The 27,039-nt window shown below is 57.6% G+C and overlaps 1 protein-coding gene across 2 annotated transcripts; it reads right to left on the bottom strand.

The window, feature by feature from the left end:
* Positions 1-94: 94 nt before the first annotated feature.
* On the bottom strand, positions 95-26,394 carry OGDHL (oxoglutarate dehydrogenase L). Of its 2 annotated transcripts, none has more exons than XM_046655025.1 (23): positions 26,289-26,394; positions 22,140-22,344; positions 19,909-20,079; positions 15,977-16,079; positions 15,436-15,551; positions 15,134-15,288; positions 14,189-14,335; positions 12,320-12,410; positions 11,959-12,138; positions 11,708-11,836; positions 10,627-10,806; positions 10,197-10,349; positions 9,542-9,644; positions 8,796-8,924; positions 7,585-7,735; positions 6,313-6,440; positions 5,173-5,351; positions 3,578-3,649; positions 3,341-3,466; positions 3,163-3,235; positions 1,604-1,767; positions 1,270-1,424; positions 95-848 (listed from the first exon to the last, which is right to left on the bottom strand). In XM_046655025.1, exons 2-23 carry the CDS (start codon positions 22,341-22,343, stop codon positions 725-727), a joined length of 3,033 nt encoding a protein of 1,010 aa, XP_046510981.1. In that variant the 5' UTR covers position 22,344; positions 26,289-26,394; the 3' UTR covers positions 95-724. The 2 variants fall into 2 exon arrangements, with proteins under 2 accessions (XP_046510981.1, XP_046510980.1); XM_046655024.1 differs by lacking the exon at positions 26,289-26,394 and adding an exon at positions 23,946-24,032.
* Positions 26,395-27,039: the final 645 nt, after the last annotated feature.

The raw sequence follows: 27,039 nt of genomic DNA on the forward strand, positions 1-27,039 counted from the left end.
CTCCACACGTTGAGTGTTTTCTTTCTCCCCATCCCCTACCCTCCCTAAACCATCTGTCTCTTCCCCCAATTTTACAACATGAAACGAAAACAGATCTTTCTTAAGCATTGATTTATTTCTCTGTTATTTGGTTTTCTGCTTTGGTACACGTGAGTTGTGGCTGTAATTCACACAGAAGCTAACATATCTCATTAGGACACGCCCCATAAAACAGAGCAGAGACAAATCGCCTGGCAGGGTCCTGCTTCACCTGGGTGTTATTGCTGAAATCTCTATTTCTAAGAGCACAAAAGAGAACACCCCTTGAATCTACAGAGGAACAAGGACAGGGTAAGCGGCAGCCAGATCTGCCAGGATGGGGGAGACAGACTAAAGACACGGGCTCCCGGGTGGCTGTCTGCAGAGACACGAACGTCATAGATGGAGAAGCCACACAAAAATTCCAGAAAGACCAGGGCAGCTGGGGAAATGCTCCAGAAACACATCCCATCCATCAGACCCCTCTGGCTTTCTCCATCCTACTAGATCCTGAAATAAACACAAAGGCCCAAGGTGGCGTAATACCGAAGCCAGCGGTGCCTACGCTCTGGCCTCAATCACTGTGCATGTTTTATCCTGGGACCCCGAGAGCCTTTCTCCCAGGCAGGAGCACTGCCCCTCCCCTCACTGGCCCCACTATGTCCCCAGCCAAACCCCCGAAAGACCAAACAGGCCATGTCCAGCTCTAAAAGGTCTTGCCCTCAAAGGCCTGGAGGTTGAAGGCAGTATCTAGAAACTTCTTCAGAGACACCAGGTGAGTGTTCCTGTTCCCTGTGGCCGGTGCAGCCGCTGGGTCCCGACCAACATACCTGGGGGAGGAGAGTCGAGCTAAGAGGAGGGGTGGGCCTGGCCCAGCTCCTGCCCGGGGTCTGCGTGGGTCTAATGCTTATCATCACCTGCGGTAGAGGTGAAGAGCCTGAGATCAAAGGCAGGAGACCTGGGACAGGCAGGAGAGCCTCCAGGTCAGCTCTAACTGCAGAACACCATCAAGGTTTACTCTCTATAAAGTGGTATTGACGGGGCTCTGATGAGGAAGTCACCCTGTCACCGACAGACACAGAGCCAGAGGGGACTTTGGGGCCCAACCCCTTAGTTTCCAAAGCGGTCCAGACAAGGACAGTGGCCAGTTCTGGGTAACACGGCAAACGGGATGGGCAGAGCCAGGACGGAGCCTCAGGCCCGGCAGAGGCGAGGGTAGGTGGCGCGCACCCCCGGCACCCAGCCTTGTACCATATGGGCCGCGCCCGGCTCAGGATGGTCATGAAGCGCGGGCTAATGTAGTCATAGTAGCCCATGTTCTTGTGTTCCTCCTGGCACCACACCAGCTCTGCGCCTCGGTACTTCTCTGCTTCTTGCTTGATCAGGTCGAAGGGGAACGGAGAGATCTGGGGCAGGCAGGGAGAAAGGGGAGCACAGCCAGGGGAGGTGGGGCATGCCCCCAGGAGAGCAGCCACAGCTCTCCTCCAGGGCCCCAGTCCCGGCCCCGCCTGGCACGCTGCCAGAGCCTGGGGGCTGGCGATTTGACTTTGTCCATCCCTCTGGTCGAGCAAGGGCTCGGGCATACCTGCTCCAGGCGTGTGATGGCCACCTGCTCCTCTAGGCTCTGGCTGCTCCGCTCCTTCACGAGGTCGTAGTACACCTTTCCAGTGCAGAAGATGAGCCGCTGCACCTGCTCTGGAGCCCGCGCTGCAGCCCCATCCTCAGGAATCACACGCTGGAAGCTGGTCCCTGGGGAACCGACAGGGCGTGGCAGGGGCATGGGTTCCCAGAGTGGTTAGGGCAGCTTGGGAACCAGGCCTGCATCCCTGGCACCCCCAGGCTCTCCCTGGCCACTGAGATGACCCCTGATTTAGATCTGGGTGCAGTGGGCACCTCTTGAGCCAAACAATGGAGTAGGGGGCAGAAGACACCCTGAGATGTCACTGGGAGAGGGGTAGAGATAGGAGCTAGAGCCAAAAGCAGAGCCCCGGGAGCATCGACATCTAAGGTGACGGGTGGAGGTGGGGTATGATGGGGAGAGCCCCTGGAGGGGATGGAGAAGGTGATGTCACACCCCATCTGATGGCATTACTGTCCCATATCTGCTCCTGTCAAGTTGTGCCCACCTCCTGTGCGTACTCCAGCTACCCAGTCACCAAGCTGGGAGGTGAGCCGTTGTCTCCATGCACATTCCTCCCTCGCTCAGCCCCACAGCCAAGCCCCCAGCTCCGAGTCCTGTCCATTCTTCCTCCCTGAGCTCATGCCACATGCCAGGTGCCAGACCAAGCACACTGCAAAAACCTCTGAGGAAGCTAGTGTCCCCACGTCCCAGGTGAGGACACTGAGGCACAAAGGGTTACTGGCTGCCAGGCCCCACCACAGAAAATCCAGCACCAGGAGTTCAGCCCAAGCGGTCCAGCTCCCACACGAGAGCTCTGAACTGCCAGCTTGGCCACCTGCCCACACGAGAGGGGATGCCCAAACACATGCAGGTGAAACACACGCACTTGTGCCCACCACTGAGGCCCTTCCTGGCCAGGCCCTGCCCCGCCCGACTACCCAGGACCGTTTTCTGAGACAGCTCTACTCTGTCGAGCCTCAGGGCCCCACACCTGTCCCTCCCCGATCTCCACTGGGTCACATCTCAGTTCCAACACCTGGTCCTTCAGGTGCTTTATCTGACCTCCAACTCCAAGGTCAATGAGGCTGAGAGCTCCTGGAGGGGGCACCGGGTCCCCAGGGCCAGTAATGTCTGTTTGGCTCAAGAGTGAAAAAACTGAGGAATGACTGAATGAACGAATGAATGAATGATACTTAATGCCCCACTAAACTAGGCAGACCTCCAGCAGGCCTCCTGCCTCTAAGCTTCTCTGGCACAGCCAGGCCGGCCCTACTGGGTGGCTGGGGGCCCCAATGCACTCCTCCATCCCTGGTGCTCAGCCCAACTGACCCCAGCTGGAACAGGTTGGGTGGTCACAGCACCAACCTCCCAACCCAGCCACAGGTGGAGACCGAGCTGGGAGCTGCTGCACGGCTGACAGAGCCAAAGACAGAGGTGAGGACAGAAGAGGCCAGGAGCAGAGGCCACGCCATGGGCCACCAGGCCCCACACCAGCCGCCTCCCCAACACGCCCAGACACGTACCAGACACCATTTGGTCAAAGCTGGACTTGGCCTCTGGGTGCCTCAGCAGAGATTTGGGTGTGAAGATGATCAGCTGGAAAGGAAACATGTGTCCAGCTGCCAGCTGCCTCTGCCTGGCCAGGGCTCCCCACACTTGGCCCCTGCACTGCTATGGTGACGGCCGGGGTGGGTGGCTCACCGGCTTGCGGAAGGGCAGCAGGATCTGCCGGCGCAGCACGTGGAAGTAGCTGGCCGGCGTGGAGCAGTTGACCACGATCCAGTTGCAGTCATAGAGCTGGCACACCTCGAAGTCCTCAGTGAACGCCTTGGGGGGACAGGGTGTGGCTGGGAGGTGGCCCACTGTGGCCCCCCGGCGCTGGCCTCGCGGGCACAGCAGGGCACGTCCCTGTCCTGGGGGAGGGCGGGCGGCACTCACGGGGTAGGCATCCGAGTCATCATTGCTCATCTGCAGGAACCTCTCGGGCCTCGCTGAGGAGTGCTCCGGGCCCTGGAAGCAAATGCCACACGGCCCAGCGGGCCTGAGTGGGGCGGAGGGTCTGACATGGGACAGACACCTGGCCTTGCAGGGATCCGGGGCTCAGGGGAGAGCCTGGGCGGATTCTCAGAGGAGGTGCCCTCACTCTGGAGCCCAAACCACAGGAAGGAAGCAGGAATGTGGGACAAGAGGAGGGGAGCATCCTCAGAGGAGAGTCTGGCCAGAGCCAGCTCATGTGAACACGCGGGGCAGGAGGAAAAGGCAAACAGGCCAAGCTGAGATGCTCGTTCTCTAGAACATTCTGACCTACAGCAGCGGCCGTTTACTGAGCGCCTGCTGGGTGCCAGGCACAGTTCTAGGGACCCACATAGATGACTCACTTTACAGATGGAGGAGGAGAGCGGCAAGGAGGTGAAATAACAACCCCAAGGTCACTCAGGCAGAAGGGGCAGATTCAAATCCAGGGCTGTCTCTGCTCCATGAGAGCAAGAAAACCCCACACTGACCTCCAAGCTGGCTCCCTGTGGGGCAGGGCTGACCTGCTCCGCGGCCACCACCCGCCCCTCCCTTAGTGGGAACGCCCCAAGGACCCAGCACCACAGGCACCAGCCAGGCCAGCCCAACCCTCCCCGCCCAGTCTCAAGCTCCACCCCGTGAGCAGCCACCACCATTACCGCTGGGTGACCCTGGGCAGGTCACACCACTTCTCTCCTCTTGTGTGAAATGGGAACAGGCCTGACCGCCCAGGCCAGCTGGGAGGATGCCACAGATTACACAGTGCGTGCAAGGTGCTCGGCACAGAGTCCAGCCTCTGAACAGCCCTTCGGTCATGACAGCAGTGCTCAGTCCCTGACCGATGACCAGCCCAGGTTGAAGGGGCCCTCAGGGACAGCCACTGCAGCCCAACAGTCCAGGGCAGGAAGGTCTTGCCCTAGGTCACACAGTCAGGCAGTGGCTGAGCCCCCTCTGCTCCGTGCTGCCCCTACAGCCAGTACGGGCCCCCCTCCCCTCACCTGGTCAGGTTGCACGCTCACCGGGGTGGCATCTCATAATGCTCTGCTCCTCCCCTTTCCTCCCCCGCTGGCCTGCACAGCCTCCCTCTCCCCTATGTGTGACTACACAGGCTGGTCACCCAGGGGAGCCCCAGAGGACAGGCGGTACTGCACAGCATAAGTTCAAATGCCAGCTACTAGCTGTGTGACCTTGGGCAAGCTACTCAATCTCTCCAGGCCTCAGTTTCCTCAACTGGAAAGTGGGAGCAGGACCTACATCATTAAGTTGTTGTAAGGACTGGAGGAGTTAATACACAGAGAGGGTTTCAACCAGAGCCCGGCACACAGCAAGCTCTCAGACGTGTCAGTTGCTTCTGTTGCCGGTAATAGCAGTCCCATTGTCGTCTTCGACAGCAGCCACACACCACGACACAGGCCTCCCCTGAGTAGACCAGGTGTTCCAGGAGGCTGGAAGGTGCATGCCCCCATCTCTGCAAGTGGCCAAGGGTCTCCCCCCAGCTCCCGGCCCCATGGCACCCTCACCATGCCCTCCATGCCGTGGGGCAGCAGCAGCACGATGCCGTTGTGCCGCACCCACTTGGCCTGGCCTGTGCTGATGAACTGGTCGATGATGCACTGGGCCGTGTTGTGGAAGTCACCAAACTGAGCCTCCCAGAGGACCAGAGCGTTGGGGCTGGCCATGGCATAGCCCAGCTCAAAGCCTACACAGAAGACACCAAGACAGGGCCTGCCACACACTGTCACCACAGGGCAGTGGCTCCAGTCAAAGCCCGCCCTTCCTCATACGCCCTCCCTGCCCCCACCCAGCCTTCCCAGCTGGCCAGGATGAGCCCAAGGACTTCCTGGGGCCCAAAGGCCAGGATCTACTGGGAGCCGACAACATGCCCAGAGATGCCACCCTCAGCCCTGACCTCATGCATAGCCAGCTTCAGCCTTATTTAGACCAGGAGCCACGGCCAAAGAAACCCCGGGGAGGCAGCAGGGGCCATCTGCCGAGAGAAGCCCCTCCATCTGTGCAGTGCTGCTGACAGGAAGGGCCAGGCACAGCCCCGGAGGCGACTCTCAGGGCGTTCCTGCTTCTGGGACGTGGCAGTGAGGGAGGAATCGAGCCAGCTAAAGGTCAGCCAAGGGAGAAAGAGGACAGGGGACACAGCCTGGGAAGCCCAGAGCCTAGGGAGGGGACCTCAAGACAGGGCTGCAGTGTATAGTGCACAAGAGACAAGACTGGGGTCAGGAACTTTGGGGGGGAGGGGCCAGGCCAGGATCAGGGCCAGTCAGTGACCGCATCCATGAGCGGAGTCTATGGGGTTTTCTGTCTCCCTGCTGGTGCCCACAGACAGGCTCTGGTATCCACAGACCCCCCACTCAGGCAAGCAGGGGCCCCCAGCTGGGCTCCCTGAGGGGCCAGATGGGACAGGACCTCATCTCCCATGTGGCCTCAGGTGGGCACAGCCCAACCACTGTCCCTCAGGGCTGTTCCAGGACCCAGGGCCACCCAGGGGCCTCTGAGCTCCTCCCAGGTCCTGATCCTGGCTCCTCCCACAGCCCCAGGCCCAGTCCAGGGTCACAACAACAAAGACAGAACATCCTGAGCTGCAAGGCCCTCCGTGGTCCCCAGGTGTCTCCAGGCCCACCTGACCCACAGGCAGAGTTCCCACGTACCCAGGACTCCATACTCCGAGAGGGAGCTGTTGCACACAGTGTAGGGAGCCTGGTCAGGCCAAAGGTGGTTCATGGGGACGCATGTCCTCCGGTCAACTTCCTGATCGTGAAGAACGTGGTGCCGGTGACTGAAGAGAGACAGACCAGGAAGGGCTGGACGGCAGGTGGACTGGCACCTGTTCACCCAGCGCAGGGGGGTCAGGCAGCAGGAGGCAGGCCAGGCTTCGTCACTGTGCCAGGAAACCTGACAGTGCCACAGGACGGCGGCACGGACAGGGCCCTGGAAAGCCAGAGTGACCTGGTCCCTCCTGTAGGCAGCCTCCCCAGCCCACAGTGCGGGTGGTGTCCCCACACAGTGCCTGGGGGTCTTGGAGCACAGACTTAAGAGTCCCCTCTTCTCACCAAAGAAGGGGCCAATAAGACCTGCCTTCCCCACCTCCCAGGCGCTGAGTGGAGCCTGAGACCCTAGGAGGCCATACTTCTGGGGCACTGTCCCCCTGCTCATCCTGCCAGCCCCTTTACCCCCTCGCTTGCTCTGCCCAGGGTCATGGGAAGCAGGAAGCACTGTGCGTAAGTGGGGCCACCTGGCTGACCCCCAAGCCTGGTGAGGACTGACACACAGCTCCACTGCAATGGAGTGGCCCCCTGTGGCCCTGGCTGGAGTGGGGCCAGCAGTGATGAGTGACTGGGACACGAGAAAGACAGCTTGTCGAATCCTGGAAGCCATAGTACCACGACTCGCTAACATGGCAGTGACGGAGTCAGGATGCGTAACATCTGGGGCCCCAAACAGAGGAAATGGGATGGGGACACTGACAAGTGTAAGGTCCTTCATCTGGACCCGAAACTCAACTGCAAACAAGCAGGATGGGGGGGCTGGCTTAACAGCAGTTCACGAAAGAAAAAATAAAGGATCTTGAGGACCACAGATGGCCTCAAGGCTTGATATCCACCAACAACTTGGGCCAAGTGGTCAGTTCAGCATGCTTGCCCCATGGGGGATGGAGAGGAGACCCAGTGGCCCTCTGACAGCTTGGCCCAAGGGCAGGGGCTGGGGATGCTGACAGGGCAACCTGTGAAGACCTCAGCCAAACAAGGGCCCTCCCTGGACACCGCAGACAAGGTGCAGGAAGAGGGGGAGGCCCCAGCTCCATCCAGGGTCCCAGGCCGACTCTGGAGACTCCAAGCACAGCTGGGCTCCCAGCGTCCCAGGGGCTCGATGCAAACAAGGCTAACACCCACAGGGCCTGCATCCAGACCCCCTGCCCTCACCTGAACGTGCCCCTCTCCACGTCCTGCCCGCTGAGCCGCACATGGATGCCCTCCTTGAGCAGGGAGCCAAAGGCCATGTACTCTGCCAGTGCCCAGTCCACCGTCCGCTTCTTGATCATGTCCGCACGGCCCCGCAGGATGCGAGAGAGGCCTGTGAGAGAGAAGGACCAGCCTGAGGACCCCACCTCGGACAGCCACAGCACCAGGGCCCTGACCCAGGTGTGTACATACTCAGTGTACACACCTCCCACAGGTGGGCCAGGGGCAGGCACGCCTCCTCCAGGAACCCCACTCCAACCAAGATGACGGGCAGGGCCGAGCCCACCATCCCCACCAGCCTCCCTCCCTGCAGGAAGAAGGTGGTACCACTGGGCGAGCATCTGCCATATGCCAGCCACTGTCGTAGGCACCTGAGTTGGGTACCTTCCTCACAACCCCATAAGAGTGCTACCAGCTGTCCCCACTCTCCAGATGAGGAGACTGAGGCTCAGAAGAGGAAAGTAATTTGCTCACGATCACAGAGCTAGAAAGGTGCTTGGATTTAAGCCAGGCACCCAGCCCACGCTGGGGTCCAGTCAGCCCTATGCCCGCACAGACCCCCTGTGACATGCACACAGAGTGGGCGCCCAGGACACCTGGGCCTGTGAGCACAGAATGGAGAAATCCCCTGGAACTCCTACAGGCTGATAAGAGGGTGTGCAGGTGCCCACTACTGCCAGGGGCCCTCCAGGCTGCCCAAGCAGAAGCCACAATGGCCACAAGGTGCCAGTCAGTGCAGCTAGTGACCACACACTAGCCCAGCTCACCTGGGAGCCACAGGGTCACCTTGTCATCCATCCAGGCCCCCTGCAAGCCCAGCATTTACATCCATCCCCCACATTTCAGACCCAACCGCCCCCTCCATGGGACACCCTCCTTCTCTGTTCTCCTGCCTGACCCAGGGACGCCCTGGCAAAGGCACTGGGGAAACCCACGGTGCCTGGTCACCGGCTCCCAGCTGGGAGCATGACTCCACATCTGCCCGCCCTGGGAGGAGCTGTCATCACAGGCACCTCTCGGGGCCGCAAACGAAGCTCTGGAGTTCAGCTGACCAGCCAACAACCAAGTGGGGACCCAGACCAGGCCTCCCTGACCCCTGATGCCATCTCCCATGGGGCACAAGGTTGGGTCTGGGATAGTGGCCCATGCTGGAGCCTGCACAGTAACCTCACCTGTGTGGATCTTAAAGTCCTCCAGGGGCACGGAGCTGGCCACGTCACCAATGTGGGTCAGCACGTCCTCAGGAATGCCCGTGGCTGGGCACGTCATGCTCTTGGGCTCCCCGTCCACATTGAAGAAGCCTGAGATGGCAGAGTCTCCATGAACTTTTCGGGGGTGGTGGGGCCTCAGGGCCCCCAGGCAGCCTGCCTCCCCAGGACTCAGGGGCCCACCCTTATGTATGCCCACCAGGCACTCAGACTCCACCCTGAGCCCATCCTCAGGACCCGTGACAGCTGACAGCCCCAGCTCCTGCTCCTACACCTACCCACATCCTCCCCTGGGTTCCTGTGCAGGCTACTCCCAGGGCCCAAGGTCAGAGCCATCCAGCTTCACCCCAGGGAGTCTCCCTGAGCACCATCCCCAGGATGCCAAGAGCTAGGCTGACCACCAACGACCAAGTAGGGACACAGGCCAGGCCTCCCCGACCTGATGCCATCTCTTACGGCCACAATGGCAGGTCTGGGATTGGGGAGCACCCTCTGAGCACCCCTCCCCAGGACTCTCTACACTCATTGTCCACCCTCCCTGGCCCAGCCCTCCCTTTCCAGGAGCAGCCGGTCACACGTGCTCTGAGGGCGATGCCATCTCCCCTCTACTCCGGCTGACCCTGGCCTCAGGAATGGGCCCCACAAAGCCTCGGGGGTCTCAGGGACAGAGCCCGCAGCCTGTCACTCCCAGCAACTCGGCGCTCGCTCACCGGGCCACGGGGAGTCCAGCCAGTGCTTTATGTGCAGGATCTTTTTGTCCTTGGACCTGCCATACGCCTCCTCGCAGATCCGGTCATATTTGGCGATTTCTTCCTGAAATCAGAATGAAGGCACGGACTGAGTCAGTGATGCCCTGGGCAGCCAGAGGCTGGGGAGTAAACCCAGACTCATAAGCCCTGGTCCCCCTCACAAGGTCTAGAACTCTCTGTCTGCCAACCTGCAGGGACCTCGTGGCCACAGGCTAAAGTCTCAGAGTTCAGGGGATCCCTCCCGCTCAGCAAGGGACTTGGAGGAGACCTGGGAAAGTCTCACAGTCCTCGCTCTCTTGACGGCAACAGGACCAACGCATCCATAGATATCTGTGGGACAAACCCAGCTCGGAGCCACCTCCTCCAGGATGCCTTCCTAGATTCCTGCCTGAGGCTGGACTTGCCCGTATGGCAGTATTCGCTGCATCCCGCCAGGCTGTAAATGTCTTTGGTCCTCAGTCCCCCTTGATAACCGGGGGCTGTTGAGGACAAGGAACATATTGGCTACTTTCTTAAGTCACCAGTGCCCAGCACCGCACTGGTGACATCAGCAACCACCCCAGGGTCCTGGCTCCACTGAGGCTTGTCCCAGGTGCCCATGAAGCCGTCCACCCACCTCGAACTCCTGCAGGGTGACCGTGCCCTCGGCGATGAGCTTGTCTGCGTACTTCTTCAGCACAGGCACCTGTCTGTGGATCTGCTTGTACATGAGCGGCTGCGTGAACATGGGCTCGTCCATCTCATTGTGGCCCCGCCGGCGGTAACAGACCTGCAGGGATAGTGGGGGACAGGCGGCTCAGACCCTGCACCCAGGCAGTGTGGGTGGCCTAGTCACTACACAGCTGGGGCACATCTGGCCAGCCACATCCTTCGAGGCCCCTGAAAGCCACCCCCCCATCACTGAAGGCCCCACCCCCAGGCCTTTGATACTTCCATCCAAGAAGCACCCCCAGACCTGAATGCCGAAGATGCTGCAGACCCGGCCCACTCGGCAGGACAGGGATGGGCTGCGCACCCCCCACCTTGGCCTCGGCCCCCAGACCCACCAGGTCCACCACGACGTCTTTATTGAAGGTGTTCCTCCACTCGGCCGCCACACTGCACACGTACATCACAGCCTCTGGGTCATCCGCGTTCACGTGGAAGATGGGCGCGTTGACCACGCGGGCCACGTCGGTGGGGTACGGTGAGGAGCGGGCCATTCGGGGGTCCGTGGTGAAGCCAATCTGCAGAGGCGGGAGGCAGCGACGGCTCCTCTGTTTGCTAGAGCTAAAGGAGTGGCTCGAGGAGCAGGCCCGTGCCTCGAGGTCCATCAGGTTTGCCCAGGAGGCACGTGGGACACAAAGGGGTAACAGGCAAACGGTCCGAAATCAGACACAGCAGCAGGTCCCATGGGGATGAGGCCCCCCCACCAGGGGAGTTGCATCTGCTCTTTTTTCTGCAATCCTTTTTATACGTGGCGGTAACGAGGAGCACCGGCCGGGGGAAATCCTAGTCCCACCAGTTACTAACCGCACAACCTGGGGCAAAGCACTTAAATCCCAAAGCCTCAGTTTCCTCCTCTGTAAAAAGGGCTCATTCAATTCCTACCTCACAGGGTTATGCTGAGCCCAGGTCCTTGGACGCAGCCCCTTAGATGACTTACTGCAATTAAGGCAGTTAACCCGGGCTTTACAGGCTCAGGAGAGCTGTTACAAACCACAGCTGCCATACAAGCAAGGCCTGCGACAGTCGGGTTCCAAGACGGACTGGTTCCTATGAGCTAAAGGGGGCATCCAGCTACATATCCAGCCTCTGTGCTCGGTGCTGGTTACACCTTTATTCCTTTGTCCTTACAACTTTCTCCAAGATCTCTATGTGGATGTATATTCTCTCAAGGCACGTGCGTGTGTGTGCATCTCTATCTACATCCATCTCTCTATATGTATACGTGTGGGTCTATATCTCCCATTTCCACAGACTGGGGCCCGAGGCTGGGGAGGGCAGGCATCTTGCCTGAAGTCACAAGCTGGTAAGGGGCAGGGCAGCAGGAGTAGCACCAGGACTGCCTCATCCTTCCCCTGCAAGTGCCTGGGTTTCAGGGATGAGTGACGCTGACGAGGCCTGGCATTCAGCTGAGGCCCTCACCTGGTTGTTGACAACGACATGCACGGTCCCGTTGGTGGTATAAGAGGGCAGGTCGCTCAGGTGGAAGGTCTCATAGACCACGCCCTGGCCAGCAAAGGCGGCGTCTCCATGGACCAGGATGGACATGACCTGCAGGATGTGAGCCAGGAGGAGCCCCATGCCCTAGCGTGTACGTCCCAGCCCTTCCCCCTGTACTGCAGAGACCCAGGGTCCAGCCTCTCAGAGCCACCTCAGGGCCCAGGTGAGCCCACCTTCCTGCCCTGGGCATCCCCACGGTAGAACTGCTCTGCCTTTGTCTTCCCCTGCACCACGGGGTCCACGGCTTCCAGGTGGGAGGGGTTGGCCACAAGTGACAGAGTGATGTTCCTGTTCGTGACTCGGTTGATCCTCTCGTGGTACATGCCGAGGTGATATTTGACGTCTCCAGAGCCCTGAAGGTTGAGGTGAGCTGTGATGAACCCGCCCCTCCCATCCCAGACAGGCGGACAGACGGGCAGATACACAAGCCCCCAGTGGGGCTGGGATGTTCCATGGACTCTGCTCCCTGGGAAGGCTGTGCTGGCCCAAATACCTGACTCTCCAGGAGCTCTGGGACCTGGGCTTGGTACCTACCTCGTCTGCCGCCTCCAGCTTGGGGTCAAACTGGCAGAATATCTGCTCCAGGTCCTTGCGGATGACGTTGGCCAGCACATTCAGCCTGCCCCTGGAGCCAGAGGGGCTGGGTTCTCACCCGGCACAGAGGCTGCCTCCCCTCACAGGCTCCAGCACCGCAATTCCCCCTGCCTACCTGGGACCTATCAGAATCAGCATGGGGGTTGGGGAGACTCCCCCCAACCCCCAAGTGGAGCCCAAGTGAGGCCAAGCCCTCTCATTCTATCTCAATCTACAAGGCACGTCAGGGGTCCTGGCCAGCTAGCTCCCCCGGGCAGGAGCCCCCCCCCCCCCCCCCGACACACACACATCTCAGACTCAGGAGGCCTCATGGCAGGAGGCCTCAGCCCCACCAAACAGCTGAGCCCAACCCAGCATCTTGATCCCAAACTGCCAATGCCTCACAGCTGCTCACACATGTGCCCCCACCCCAGCCCAGCAGCATCCTGGAATGGGATAGGGGAGAGGGGACTGGACTGACCCTAAGATCAGGAGTTACCAGAGGACCTGTCCAGGGGAGCTGGGGTTGGGCATGGGAAAGCAGCCAGGGACCAGGGCTTCTCCAGTCCGGCCTGAACTTCCCCCTCAGGGAGCGGTTTATTCAGGGGTATGCCCAGCCTGATAAGAGCCCAGGGGATGACCTCTTCCCCCATAACCCAGCCCCAGGCCGGCACACACCCTGGCCTGACCCTCAGCCCTGCATGGCCCGGCGAGGGAAGGGCAGCCCTCTTCCAGGTGGGCCTCTCTCCTGTTCTGTGGGGGCAGGGCTGTGGGGCCACAGAAGCCGTATGAACATCTCTCAGCCCCTTTGGGCAAAGTCCTGCAGCCTCAGAGGCCCCTCCCCGACTATGGAGGCCGAGCATAGTGCAGCCCCTCAGCTCCCAGTGCCCTCCTCAGCCAAAAGCCTGCCCAGTGCCACCATATGGTCCCAGAGCCACCAGCGACCCTCCAGCACCATCCTCTCCCACGGTTCTACTGAAGCCAGGTGGGCCCATGCCACCTCAGACCACTGGGCCAGCTCTGCCTGACCCTCTGACTGGACACTGGGCATTTCCAGGCCCCTCAGAGCACGGAGCCTGTGACAGGCAAACCCTCAGCTCCTGGCAGGCCAGCCCACAGGAGGCGGACCCTCCTTAAACCGCCTCTGGACCCCCTCGTGCTGATGAGATCCAGCCTGGCCCAACTGTGAGCAGCTGGCAACAGTCACAGGAAACACCAGGGCTTTGCCCCCCAGCCCACTCAGCATGTCCTTGCGCCCCCCCACAGAGCAGGGCCCCTGGCCAGATTGTCCCCAGGCTGTATTCCTCACTAGCCCACAGGCTCCAGCTCAGAGGTAACTGCCCAGTTGCCAGCCAGCCTTCCAAGTCTTTATCAAGGTCACAGGGAAGCGTGCAGTCAGCTGGCAGCCGGGGAAACAGACCCTTGGCTCACCTCTAGAGACCTCCCTCCAGGGAGTGCCAACCTGGGGCCACCTGCCCAGGTCCTGCCCTCACCTCCCTGGGACATGCCTTTCCACATCTCCTTGTCCACAGGAACCTCAAGAAGCAAGATACACCCCTTTTTTTTGAAATCTACACCCCACTAGGGACAGCAGCAACATGATGAGAGAGAAACTGAGTCTGAGAGAACCTGGTTAGTCCCTGGCGCCATGTGATGAGTAGGCCAGGGCTCAGGTACTCAGAGAACTTTCTAGGCTACTCTGCCTCCAGCCCCAGGTCCCTGCAACACCCCTGCTCTGATTTTCGTCCCCTCCTTTCCACCTCAGTCTGCTGGGACTGGAGGAGAATGCATGAGGCTATGGAGGGGAGGGGAGCGGGGTGAGGGGCCCACCTGTGGGGCATCCCCAGAATGACATTCTCGATCCCCATCTCACTGGATTTGTCAATGATGGTCTTGAGGGCGGGAATCATGACCTCACAGCCCTCCAGGCCAAACCGCTTCTCCGAGGACCACTTCCGGGCCAGGAAGTCTTCAAACCTGCTTGGGGAGAGATGGGAAAAGATGGAGAGGCTGGGGCTACATGGGGGCTGCTCAGGAGGACTTGGAGCAGACGCTCCCTCTACACAGTCCAGAACCTGCCACGGACACCACGATGCCCCCACAAGAAAGAAGCACGGGTGAGGGGGAGGCCGGGCATGCCCCCAGCTTAACCAAAGACCTCTGCCTGCACCTATTCCCAGCTACCACCCTCTCCCACTTCCAGACTGTTCCAACAAGCCATCTCTACCTGCTCCGGGCCACTGTCCTCCTGCACCACATGCACCGCCCAGGGCTCTCCCACCAGGCCCCAAAGACCCCCTCACGGCTCAACTCAAATTCCAGCCCACACCTCACTGCTCAAGGATCCACCCTGCCCCCCATGGCTGGACCAGTGCTCCTCCAGGCCCCCGCAGCCCCCAGCAGCCCCAAGTTCAGAGAGTCCCGTGGGCAGAGCCATCTGCAGGGAGGCGCCATGACACGCACTCCACGCAGAGACATCTTTCTGCCCAAACATCCCCACAACCACTTTTGGCCACTTCCACCTTTGCTTGGTGTGTCCCCTGCTGCCAGGTTCTCCTGGCACCCCATCCCTACCCATCTGCCCAGCTTTGCCTGAGCATCTGGCCCCAGTGCTCCTAAGGGCCTCCTCCAAGCCAGCGGTGAGGCCCATCCAGTCCTGCCTTCCCTTGCCAGGCACCCTCCTAGTTTCTTAGCCAGGGCCTGGATGTCTCATTCAGCCCTGGAGCAGACCCCCTCGGCCACTCGGGGCATCCGGGGCGGTGCTGCGGGCCTGACCTCATGGAGCGCACCAGCCGTGCCAGCAGAGTCCGCTTCTCCTCGCTGGAGAACTGCATCACGCCAGGGGTCTCGAACTTCTGCCGGATCCACTGGCACTGCTCCACGTCGTTGATGAACATGAACTCCAGACCGATGTGCTGGCAGTATGTGCTCTGGGGGGAAAGGTGGGGACTCCACAAGGAACCAGGAAGAGGGATGGCTGCCCCGGCATCTGCAACAGAAAAGGCAGCGCCCTCCCTCCCTCTAGCACGCTCCAGAGAGCTCCATCAGGCATGCCTGACACAGCTGCCTGTGCTCACCTCCAGGCGCCGGATGATCTCCCGCAGTGAAAGGGTGTGCTCAGAGCCCCCAATAAAGGTGGTCGTGGGCAGCTGGAACTCCTTATCCAGGTCAGCCTCCCGCAGGTCATAGAAGGCTGGCGAGGCACACGTGGCAGAGCCCAGACCGCCGACAGGAGGGAAGATGGAACTCAGGCCCAGGTGGGGCCCAGACCTCACAATAGTTCCCCCAGCATCCTCCCCCTAGGTCCGGCCTAAAGGTCACGGACCCTCTGTCTGCAGCGAACGGAGGTAAGAGCCAGAGCCCCACCTGCCCCCACGAGGGTGGGCCTGGACGGGTCTCTCAAGCTTGCTGAGCATGGTGCACCAGCCAGGGAGGATGGGGGGACATCTCTCCCAGGAATACCATGCAGTAGATGGGCAAGGGCCAGAAGAAAGCCTCCTGGGCGCTGGCTGGGCCCCAGGACCCAGAGGCACTGTGGGCTCAGAGCCCCTCACTGGGCCCCAGGACCCAGGGGACTCTGTCATTGCCAGGGCATCAGGAAACGGTACCCACTCTCACCCAATTTATCGATGGTTGTGATTAGGTCCGAAGGCACAAAGGAGTCCAGGTCTGCATCCAGAATGCCCAAAGGGTCCAGCTGGGCTACATGGTGGCCCCGGATCTGGGAGAAGAGGAAAAGGTCAGGGCTGGGCTGGGACCCAGCTGGACAGACCTGCGTCAAGGGTAAGGTCTGGGCCCCGGCCCCTCACTTCCTGCTTCAGAATTTCAAGTTTCCCCATGTCTCCAGCACCCAGCCACAGCACAGCTGCCTTGGAGGCCCCACCATGGAGTGGACTCTGTTTAAAAGTGCAACATGCAGCTTTCAAAAAATAGGAAAGGATGCAGACACACAAGTGGTTAATACAGTACTATTAGGAATCACAAATTTCTAGAAACTTCCCAAACATCCATCAACAGGAAACTGGAATATGGATATGGGAAATCCACGCAGCAGAGTACTACAGAGCTGTTAAAAAGGAATGAGGAAAATTCCTATCTGCTACTGTGAGAGAGTCTCCACAAAATATTGTTAAGCAAAAATGCAAATTATAAAAACATGTACGTGGTAAACTACCCATTATCTAAGAAAGATGAGACAGAAGGAAATACATGCTTTTGTGTATATCTGTATATATAATATATGCATTATAAGAATAAATCATAAAATAAGAAAACCTTAAAATAAGAAAAATTATTTATGGGGCAAGGACAAGATAGAGTGGAGTGGTAGGGCTAGAAGGTAGACTTTAAGAATATATCTAGCTTTGAAGATTTGACTTTGGAGTCTTGTAAATATTTTCTATCACTATAAAACAAAATTAGGTTTTAAAACTGAAAGTAAGACAAAACAGCGCCAGCCCTGTGGCCTTGTGGGTAAGTTCAGCATGCTCCCCTTTAGCAGCCCTGGTTCGTTTCCCAGGCACGGACCTCCACCACTCATTGACAGTCATGCTGTGGCAGTGACCCACATACAAAATAGAGGAAGATTGGCACAGATGTTAGCTCAGGGTGAATCTTCCTCAACAAAAAAGAAAGAAAGAAAGTAAAGCAAAACAAATGAATTAATGCATCCATCTGGTGGCATAACCACACAGAGAGGAATTATCCCAATTGACGAACAGAATGTTCCCTAAAGACAGACACAGCTGCAGGAAAATCACAAATGCATTTTTATTACTGATCAGGAGCGGTAGTGTTAGAATTGTACTCTAAGACTGTTGTGTGTGGGTTGTGGGAAAATCAAATGCCACTGTATTGGTGACTTTGAGAGCCTCTATCGTTGGTATCTTTAAAAGGAGATGGTGACATAAGATTGATGGGGTCAAGGACACACACTGAGTCTTGCATTTGAAGCATGCAGATGCATCACTATAAACCCACAATGTATGTTAACTTTACAAAAACCCACAAATTTCCTGGTTCTACCAACGGGAAGATCCCAGCAGTCGGGATCAAAGCAACAGCAGTGGACAGTCCCGACTCCCCGGAGAACTGGCTGCTCCCAGGGCTGGGCAGAAACACACAAGATGAGCTCGGAGCATCTTGTCACACCAGACAGCAAGGGGCTGCTCAAACACTGCCCGGGCCGGAAGCAGCGACACATTTTGAGCCACAATAAGGATAAGATCGGCAACAGACTGAAACTCATCAAATATATTTCAATTCCTAAACAAAAGAAGAAAAACTTTCACTGGCCATCTTTAGAGGATGCGAGGGAACCACCTCGTAATTCTGAAAATCAGTTAATAACAGGAAAAAGAAAGCATTGACCCCGTCTCTCCTATACAACTTGTCCCTCAGGATAAACAGAGCTGACAAAGGGCAGTTTCTCCTGATAGAAGTACTTTAGGGAATAAAGAAAGACGGAATTAGAATATCACCATTTTTACCAGCCCTAATCAATTAATGTGTCCAGGAAATAGTCAGCCACGGCTGCTATGATGAAGTGCCCATAGCCACCAGGAAGCTGATTTTGAAACAAAGAAAGTCAGACCTACATTGGATCAAGCTTCTCAATCTAACTACCAATTTACAGAAATTACATGAGACAAAGGGACAGATGAAGTGACACCATGGGGATGCAATCAGCAAAATCAGACTCAGGAAAACTCCCCAGGACAAACAACCTGGTTTCTTCCACAAAAAACAATTTAAAAAAATGGCAAGAAACAGAAAAACCATTAGAGGGGAACCTGCAGAGTCCAGGAGACGTGGGAGCCACATCAACTCGTCACGACCTCTGGCTTTATTTGGATCCTGATTCAAACAAGCAGTAAAAAGAAATCATAAGACAAACACAGGCAGATGTGAAGACCAAGGGGATACTGGATGACATTAAGGATTATTGTCATTATTTTTAGGAGTGACAATGCTATCGTGGTCTATTTTTTAAACAGCCTTTATCTCTAGAAAGACATGCTGAAATGTTCAATGAATGAAATGATCAGATGCCCGGGATTTGCTTCAGAATAATCAGCAGCCAGTGGGTGGGGCCAGAGGTGAGTAATAGATGAATCAAGACGGGCCCTGTATTGATGGGTGTGGGGGGCACTACACAATTCTTCTGCCTTTTATAAGTTTGAAAATGTTCATAATAATAAGTATGGGGTTTTTTTGGCACTGTGTGCAAATGAGTCAAACCAGAGCTCTGCCTCCTACTGGCCTGTGAGGGGCTGTGGCCCCCTGGCAGGTGGTCATCCACAACAGGCACAACCTCTGGCAGATTTTTACCATGCAGATATGCAGTAACAGGCCTGAAGCCAGAGACTATCCTGCCCAAAGGACTCGCTCATGCCTGGTCTTGGCTGGTTAAAGAACAAAGAGCAGCTGAAGAGCTGGGAACTGTGCTTAGAAGACGAGGCCCTCAGGCAGCCCTCTGAATGTTATATTAAATATAGAGCTTTATATTCCTTATTCTTCATTTTTGAAGTCAATGGTTAAATCACTTTCAGCTTCTTTCAGCCAGCCAAGGAAACCATAATCACCACTAACGCTGTTCGCTTGCAGGTCGCCCACAGTCCATGGGTCCTGACACCAGCAAGGGGTCCAGTCTTGCTCTCTTCCCTCTTCCATCCCAGCACAGCCGATGCCCAGGGAGTGCAGGTGCCATCCCACACAGAGAGCCTCCCTCGGAGGCAAGGCACCATTTCCATTAGCTAAGGCTGCCCGCTCCCCCAGCTCCTGCAGCGACTCGTTGTTCCCTGGCAGGAGATCTCTGCCAAGGGCGTCAGGATGTCCTTGCCCTTCCTTCTGCAGGTTTGCAAGACAAGTTTCTCTTAAGAAACACCTTGTGCCACTGACGCCAAGAGAGATCGCAAACAGTTACACTTGTTACGGAGTGAACACCCAGGGCAGCTCTCCAACTAATCCTGTTCGGTCAAGACTAAGATTATGCAAGGTCATCAGGGCTCCTTGATGGAGCAGGGGCCCAGCCTGGGGATCCAGTGGGGGGAAGGGGGGGCCTAACTCTCCAGAACAGAGCAGCTGGTAGTGGGAGAGCTGTTTACTGAACCATTCATTCATTCCATAAGCACTACTTAAACACCTGCTGTATATCACTGCCTTGGAATGTCCTCTTGGAATGCTCAGTCAAGCGGAGAAAACAGACATCAACAAGGCTCCATCTACTGAGCTTTCATTCAACATTTACTGAAACTGATTTCTCAGCACGCCTCCAGGTACTTGGGGCAAAGTGGTGTGTGATATAAACAACATTCCATGAGAAAGACGGCACACAAACAAATCAGGACACATAAAAACACCAGGGGGGTAAGTGACATGAAGGGTAATGTGACAGAGTCGCAGGAAAAGCAAGAGCCCCCAATAGACGACTCAGAGAAGGGCTCTCAAAGGAGATGACGCTGGGGCTGAGCAAGTCCCCTCACCATCAGCTCCTGGCCACACCCAGGAGCCAGTCCGGCCTCGCAGCCTGCCCCCTCCCCACCGCTCACCTGGTAGGCCCGGATCAGAGACTGCACAGCCAGGTGGTCCTCCACCAGCTTGCTGGTCTTGGTCCGGCTCGAGACTGCCGGCCTGCTCTCAGGGATGACAGAGGGGATCCGTGGCTGAGCCAAGCCACACGAGGCTTCCTCGCTGGCTTTCCGGAAAAAGCTGTCCCAGGACTGGGCAGGGACAGAAGCAAGAAAACAGCCAGGTCAGGGCCTGCGAGGAGTCGGGGGTGGCCCAGGCTGGGGGCCCAGGGGGTATCGGATGTTCCTCACCACCACAGCTCTCAGGGCCCTCCCAGGACCCTGCCAAGGAGACCCTCTCAACAGGCCCGGGCCCTCACCCAGAGCCCAGATCTCTGCAGGACCCAGCTTGGAAGGGGTGCGGGGGGAGCTGTAAGTTGTGACCCAGGGCTTCATGCATGAAAGGGGCTTCCAGGACTGGGGAAATGCGCCCCGACACACCAAAGCTTGGAGGAGGCCTTCGTGGAGGGCAATTTGGCAGAAAGGCCCTCAACATTTTCAACGCACATATCTTCTGAACCAGCAATTCCACTGCTAGTAATTTATCCTACAGATGTGCTTGTACAGGTGTACCCAGAAGTACCCACAAGGATGTTCCCTACAGGACTGTTTATAAAAATGACAACATAAAAACAATCTAAGTGGTGATCAATGGGAAACTGGTTAAATAAAGGATGGTAGGCCTAGATTCTGGAAGATGATGCAGTCCTCAAAAAAAAGAGGTGCATTTATTACTGTGGATGTGGAGTATCGCCAGATACATTGTAAAGTGAACAAAGCAGAAGAGGACGTATGGTTTGCTATTTGTGTAGAAGCAAAAAGCAGACGTGTGTATGGACAAGCACCTCCATGTTCTAGCAGAACACACACAGAAGTGCTTTCCTCTGCACACTGTCGTACGGTGCTGGTAGGAGAATATAGTGGGACAAGACCTGTGGAAAGCATTTTGGCAACAGCCATCAAAATTATATATACAGAGGCCGACCTGGTGGCACAGTGATTAAGTTCACACATCCCACTCCGGCAGCCCAGGGTTCGCCGGTTCAGATCCCGGGTGCGGACCTACGCACCGCTTGTCAAGCCATGCTGTGGCAGGCGTCCCACATATAAAGTAGAGGAAGATGGGCATGGATGTTAGCTCAGGGCCAGTCTTCCTCAGCAAAAAAGAGGAGGATTGGCGGCAGATGTTAGCTCAGTGCTAATCTTCCTCAAAAGAAAAAAAATTATATATACAGATAGTCTGTAACCCAACAATTTCACTCTGGGGAATTTATCCTACAGATAACTACACACATGCAAGACGACTAATGTACAAGACCACGCCCTGCAGCATTGGTCATGACAGCCAGAGACCAGAAATGAGGTAGATGTCTGTCACTGGGAACAGGGTGGCACATCCATACTGTGGAATACTACGCAGCTGGAAAAAAGAACGATGAGGCTCTTGATGGACTCCCAGGGAAAGATCTGGGAGATGGATGCTAAGTGAAAAAAGCCTGGAGCAAATCAGTGTATGTTACACGTTACTTTTGTGTCAAGGGGGGAATCCAGAGTTCTATTTACAATAAGTAACCTACAGAAGCTCTTTGAAAGGATACAGAAAAAACTAAGAGCAAACTGGGGCACAGACAGGTGGGAGCTGAGCAGATAGGGGATGCATTGTGGGGAGCCTTTTTCCTATACAACCTCATCCTTTTTGGTTCTGGATCCTGTGAACGTTTTACTCTGCTCCGAGGAGTGGGAGTGAGGAGGCGGGAGAGCAGCCTCATTTTTCGCTTTTCACTGTCATCTGATGTTGTTTTGAGGTTTTTTGTTTGTTTGTTTGTTTGTTTTTACCATTAGCAGGTATTTATCAGCTCAGTACATACGTAAACACCTATGCCCCTCACTACAGAATGAGGAGCCATCCGGGGACAGCACAGCATGGCAAAGGGGGCAGAAGCAGGTCTCAGGCCAGGCTGAGCAGAGCATTATCAGGGCTTCTCAAGCCAGACCACCACCCACTGACTGGTTCAGCAACAGAAAAGCAATGGTCTCTCCTCACCCAACATCAGGACAAGGATCTTTCACAAACAGGGTTGACGGAGGACCTGAGGGGCAAAGAAACCTGCCCGAGATCACACAGCAGCTAAGCTGCTTCTCCCCGCTACCCCCTCCGCATCCTGGCCCCAGGAGCTTCCAGTCTACACGGCGGGCGGAGTGGGGGTGCCAACCTTGTGGACACTCTGGGGGTTTTCCAGCCAGGCGAAGTACATCTCCTCCATGTAACTAGAGCCACCTCCATGTTTGCTGCTTGGGAAGGTGGCCGGTGGCCCAGATGACCTGCTGCACCAGTTGAACACCTGGACGTCACGTGGAGCCAGGAGCCTCAGGGCCTGTGCCCCAAGGCGGGATGGCAGCAGCCTCAGCTGACTCATCCTAGACACAGGCAGTGAGAGAGAAGCATAAACCACAGGACCAGGTCAGAAGGCAGCTCTGGCAGCCACTGCTCACTCACCCGGCATCTCCTGGTCCTACTTGGCAGGTAGCCCTGGGCTAGGCAGTGACGAGGCAGAAGTGAATGGGACACTGCCAGCCATCCTGGGTTCACTGCCTACTGGGAGATCCCAGCTCAATAAACTCCATCGACAGCTACTGAGTATCCCTGAGGCCCAGTCCTGCTGTGCTCCATCCAGCCCAGCCTGGGCTCCCTCCCCGCCACCCCCCAAAGCCTGATGCAAAGGCAAGTACCTGCCTCAGGGAGCACCCAGCCCAGATCCTGGAGCCCCCTCAGAGGGTCACAGGGCACATGCAGCTGGTACCCTGAAGTGGGCCATGCAGCTGGAAATCTTGGAACTCAGGCAGGGGAGCCCTACAGGGGTCAGGTGTGCCATGCATGGTCAGGAAAAAGCCAGAAGAAAGGAGTCTGGCTGAGCAAAGGTGTGGGGGATGCTGGGTGATGGAGATGCATCATCCCAGGAGGCCCATGGCACTGCTGGATCTCAGTCACTGTGACCCAAAGCTACCAGTGACTTCCTCTGACTGGAGGCCGATGACACAGGCCTCAATGGCCCCACTTCACAGCAGGGAGGACTGAGGTGCAGAGAAGGGAAGGGCCCCAGAGAGCAGCAGAGGGCAAAGCAGAAGGCAAGCCCCACGCCCAGCCCAGCCCAGGGCTGGAGCTGCCCTCTCAGGCTCCTGTACCCTGCCCAGGGTGTACACTCAGGACCACATCACTCAGGACAGCTAACAGCACAGGGGGGACACACAGGCTGGAAGCCACCCAGGATGGGGAAGGACGAGAACCTGCAGCTCATCTCACCTCCATTATGTCACCTGCCTTTTCCCAGGGGAAATTCCTGAACAACAGGTTTTCAATGGTGTGTGTGTGTGCGTGCGTGCGTGTGTGCATGCGCGTGGTGGGAGGGAGCTTCCTCCACCCCCCAGAGAACAGAAGCTCTAAGAGCCTCCTCCAGTGCTGGATAGCCCCCAGGGCTCCCCATCCAGGCAGGCTGGGGGCTGACAGGCCCACTGAGGCCCTTGCTGCCCCAACACCACCGCCACCTCATCCTACGCAGGATGTGTACGGTAGGACCTCTATTCTCTCACCCCTACAACTGGGAGCAGAACTCCCCCTCTGCCCCAGCCCAGCACTGCCTGGACATAGAACGGTTCCCCTTGAATCCTCACTAATGCCCTTCTGCCCAGAGAATCCCAGCCTGTGAGCGGGGCGCAGCGCCAGAGCACCCCACCAGGGGCCGTGCAGGCAGGAGAGGCCTGCTCTCCATCGCACATGCTCCCCCTCACCCTTCCTCCTAGAAAATGTGCCTTCTGGGGCATAACTGGCTTCTAGGTCCTGCCCAGGCCTGGCTCTGAGCTCAGCCAACAGGCCCCTCCACCCCCACCTCAATCAGCTCAACCAAGTCGCCAGAACCAGCACCATCTGGCTGGACCTTCCACAAGGGGCGAGGCCCCAAGGCAGGGCCCGGCCCTCCCAGCCTGCCTCCTCCCTCTTTCCCTCTCTCTCCCTCCAAACTCACATGACGCAAAGGGAAGGCAGGGGTGGTCTCTTCAAGCGAAGGAAAGTGGGCTTCTCAGGGCAACCAGGAGCAAGTCTAAACAGAGGAAACTTTAAAAGCAAAAATAGATTGCAATGCAGGGCAGAAGGAGGCGGGTGCAGCTGGAATTGAGCCCCAAGGGCCCCAAGCTTCCTCCCCACCTGCTCAGCCCCTGAAGCTTCGGACTGAAGCCCAGTGCCGCCAGCCCTACAGCGAAGGTGGCTGAGGCTGCTCCCCCTGGCGTAGCACCTCTCCAGGTGCTGGGTGGGGGCTCGAGGCATGAGCTCAGGGGCAGAGGGCCAGGGTCCCAACTCCTGCTCCACCTCTGACTGTCCCCAAGGCCTCAGCAAATATAGGGCTGGCCAGCCCAGATGGCCACTGGGCCTAGGAGCTACTGGCCTGGAGACATCAGGAGAATCTAAATAACAGAAGCTCCATCAGCCCCACTCTAAGGCAAAGGCAAGCAGATGCCAAGACCGTCCACCGTGGGAACAAACATGAGAAGGCAGTCGGTGAGCACTGATGCTGGGACGGGCACTGTGCTCATTCAACCCTCAACAGCCTCAGGAGGTGGGCACCTGGATTAACCCCACTTTATAAACAGGGAAACTGAGGCACAGAGAGGCTCAGCTGATGAGTGATGGGGCTCTAGGTGCTTCCAGAGCCTGTGCCCTCCTGACTGCGGGGTCAAGACGTAAACCCAGATTTCTCTGAACAACAATGCACCTTCCAACAGCTGCAGCCAGCACTGCTCCCTCTGCTGACACCCACCCCCACAGCCACTCCCACAGGGGAATAGGACGGCTCAGGGGAGCAGAGACAAAGCTTGGCTGTGTCCAGCCCTGCCCAGTGCTGGAACACTGTGTTTTATAAACACTGAATGGTCTGGGGCAATCGCTGGAGTACTGTGACCTTCACCTGGCCTGGCAGGAGGACAGCCAGCCAGATACCCCCGCCCCCACTCCAGCAGGGCTTGAGGACCTAGGAACCCTGGAGGGCTGGGACCAGTGCCAACTGCAGTATCTGGAGCAAGAGCCCCAGCCAGCCCTGCCAGGTCCCTCCCACACGGGCGAAAGCAGCGACAAAGAACCAGAGTTGGGCCCCGTGAGCACCTCCAGCCCAGCTCAGCCTCCAGGGACCAAGAGACAGGTTGCTCTAGGCAGCTCTTAGGGGTCTCCTCTCTAGGGACCCGCTCAGTACCATCCCCACCCCTACCCCCAGAACTGTAACAACTGCAGATATCCTGGCCACTCCCACACACGAGGCTCTGGCTGGGCTGCCCACTGTAGACATCAGTTAACAGAGATCCCCAGGGGAAGGGTTCTACCCAAGACCTTGAAGCTGGGCAGCAGAGGAACCTGGACTCACGCTGCTGCAGGCTTAGCCTGGCGCCACATGCTGAGAATTAAGTGGGCTTTTCTCAGGAATATACCCCAACTTTAGTTTGCTGAACCCAAGAGAAGGCCGGAGGCGGACTCTGAGGTAGGAAGTAGGGTAGGGAGGTGTGCTGATTTCCTTTGCAGAGATGAAGGGTCTGAACTAAAGCCACGAGACGGAAAAAGTACAAAGGTAGATGGGGCCTGTTCCAAGACTACGGGATGTGCAGGGAGGGGCTGCAAGAGTGGGCGTGGGCCCCTGGTGGACAGGTGTCAGAGTGAGGCGCTGGGGTCCACTTAATGCCCATAGCACCCTCCTGGGACCTCAGGGATACACTCCCCCTACCAAACACACACATCTCCCTGGGGCGTGGGACGCGCACTTCCAGGCCGGCTGCGACCTCAGGCCAGTCCTGCCTTTCTCATGGCCTGTTTCCCCGTCTGTGAGCAGAGACGGTGTTTAAAACTGCCTAGAAGGGCCCTGCCCCCACGAAGACCCGAGACTTCGAAGCTGCCTGCGTGTCCCGCCAGGCACATAACACTGGACCCTCCCCACCCCACGCGGCTCTCCGCAGCCCCGGCCCCTTAAGAGGGCTACGACCAGCAGGCCCCTCCCCAGGCCACGGAAGGCAGCGTGGACAGTCTGCAGTCTTCCGCCTGGAACCCCACCGTTAGCGAGTCGCTCCTGTACGCAAAACACTGCACTCCCAGGATCAGACGTGTTTGAAGGGCTGGGGGGGGGAGGGGGTGGTCCTTGGGGAGGTCGCGGCCAGCCAAGGGCGGAGCTAAGGTCACGCTCACTCCCCCTCCCGCCTTCCCTGGGGGGCCCGGCTCAAGACTGTGGGCAGCGGCGCCCCTGAAGCCGGGAGCGGGGGTCAGAGGGGCCGCCCCCGAGACGGCGGAGAAGAGGGGGCGCAGGGAGCCGGAGGGTAGGGGCCGCCGCGCTCACCGGCCGCCGGGGGTCTGCGCCGCGGCGCGGTCCGGGGGCTGCAGAGCAGGGGGCTGAGCGCAGGCGGTGCGCGGCGAGCCTGCCAATTACCTGGGTCACGTGACGCGGCGGCGCCCCGGAGATTCCGCGCGTCGTGACGTCTCCGCGGACGCCCCGCCCCGCCCCTGGCGGCGCTGTCCGCAGTGCTGACGGCCCGGCCTGAGGCCGCCTGGCCCGGAAGAGTGAAGACCCCGCACCCCGCAGGGACCTGGCACACTGCTGAGCCCCTGAACCCCAGTGTCCTCTTGTGAATACTGAGGAGAGTGTACCAGAAAATAAGCAGTAGTTTGTGTATATGAGAGGATAGTTTCCATTTCATCGTCTGTAAAAAAGGATGCTATTAAAAGTCCTACTTTCTTAGGGCTGTTTTGAAGAAAATACGAGATGATGCATATAAAGATAAGGCATATAAAGCTTATCTCAGAGGCTGATACACATTTTACGCATCTATCATCCCAGTTATGGAGACTTGGGCTGCCTTCACTTCCTTGTTGCCACAAAGAATGCTGCAATGAGCATCTTCCTACACATTCCCTTATGAACCTGTGTGGAAATTTCTCTGGAATATATAACAAGGAGCTGACTTGCTGGGTCATGAGTATGTGTATACTTAACTTGACTCACCAGGGTCACATTGCTGCTTGATTCTAAATTCCCATAAGGAGTGCAAGAGGATTTTTAAGTCCTCCTATCCAAGCCAACGCTTGGCAGT

The sequence above is a fragment of the Equus quagga genome, chromosome 2 (genome assembly GCF_021613505.1).
Source record: "Equus quagga isolate Etosha38 chromosome 2, UCLA_HA_Equagga_1.0, whole genome shotgun sequence".
Classification (NCBI taxonomy): domain Eukaryota; kingdom Metazoa; phylum Chordata; class Mammalia; order Perissodactyla; family Equidae; genus Equus; species Equus quagga.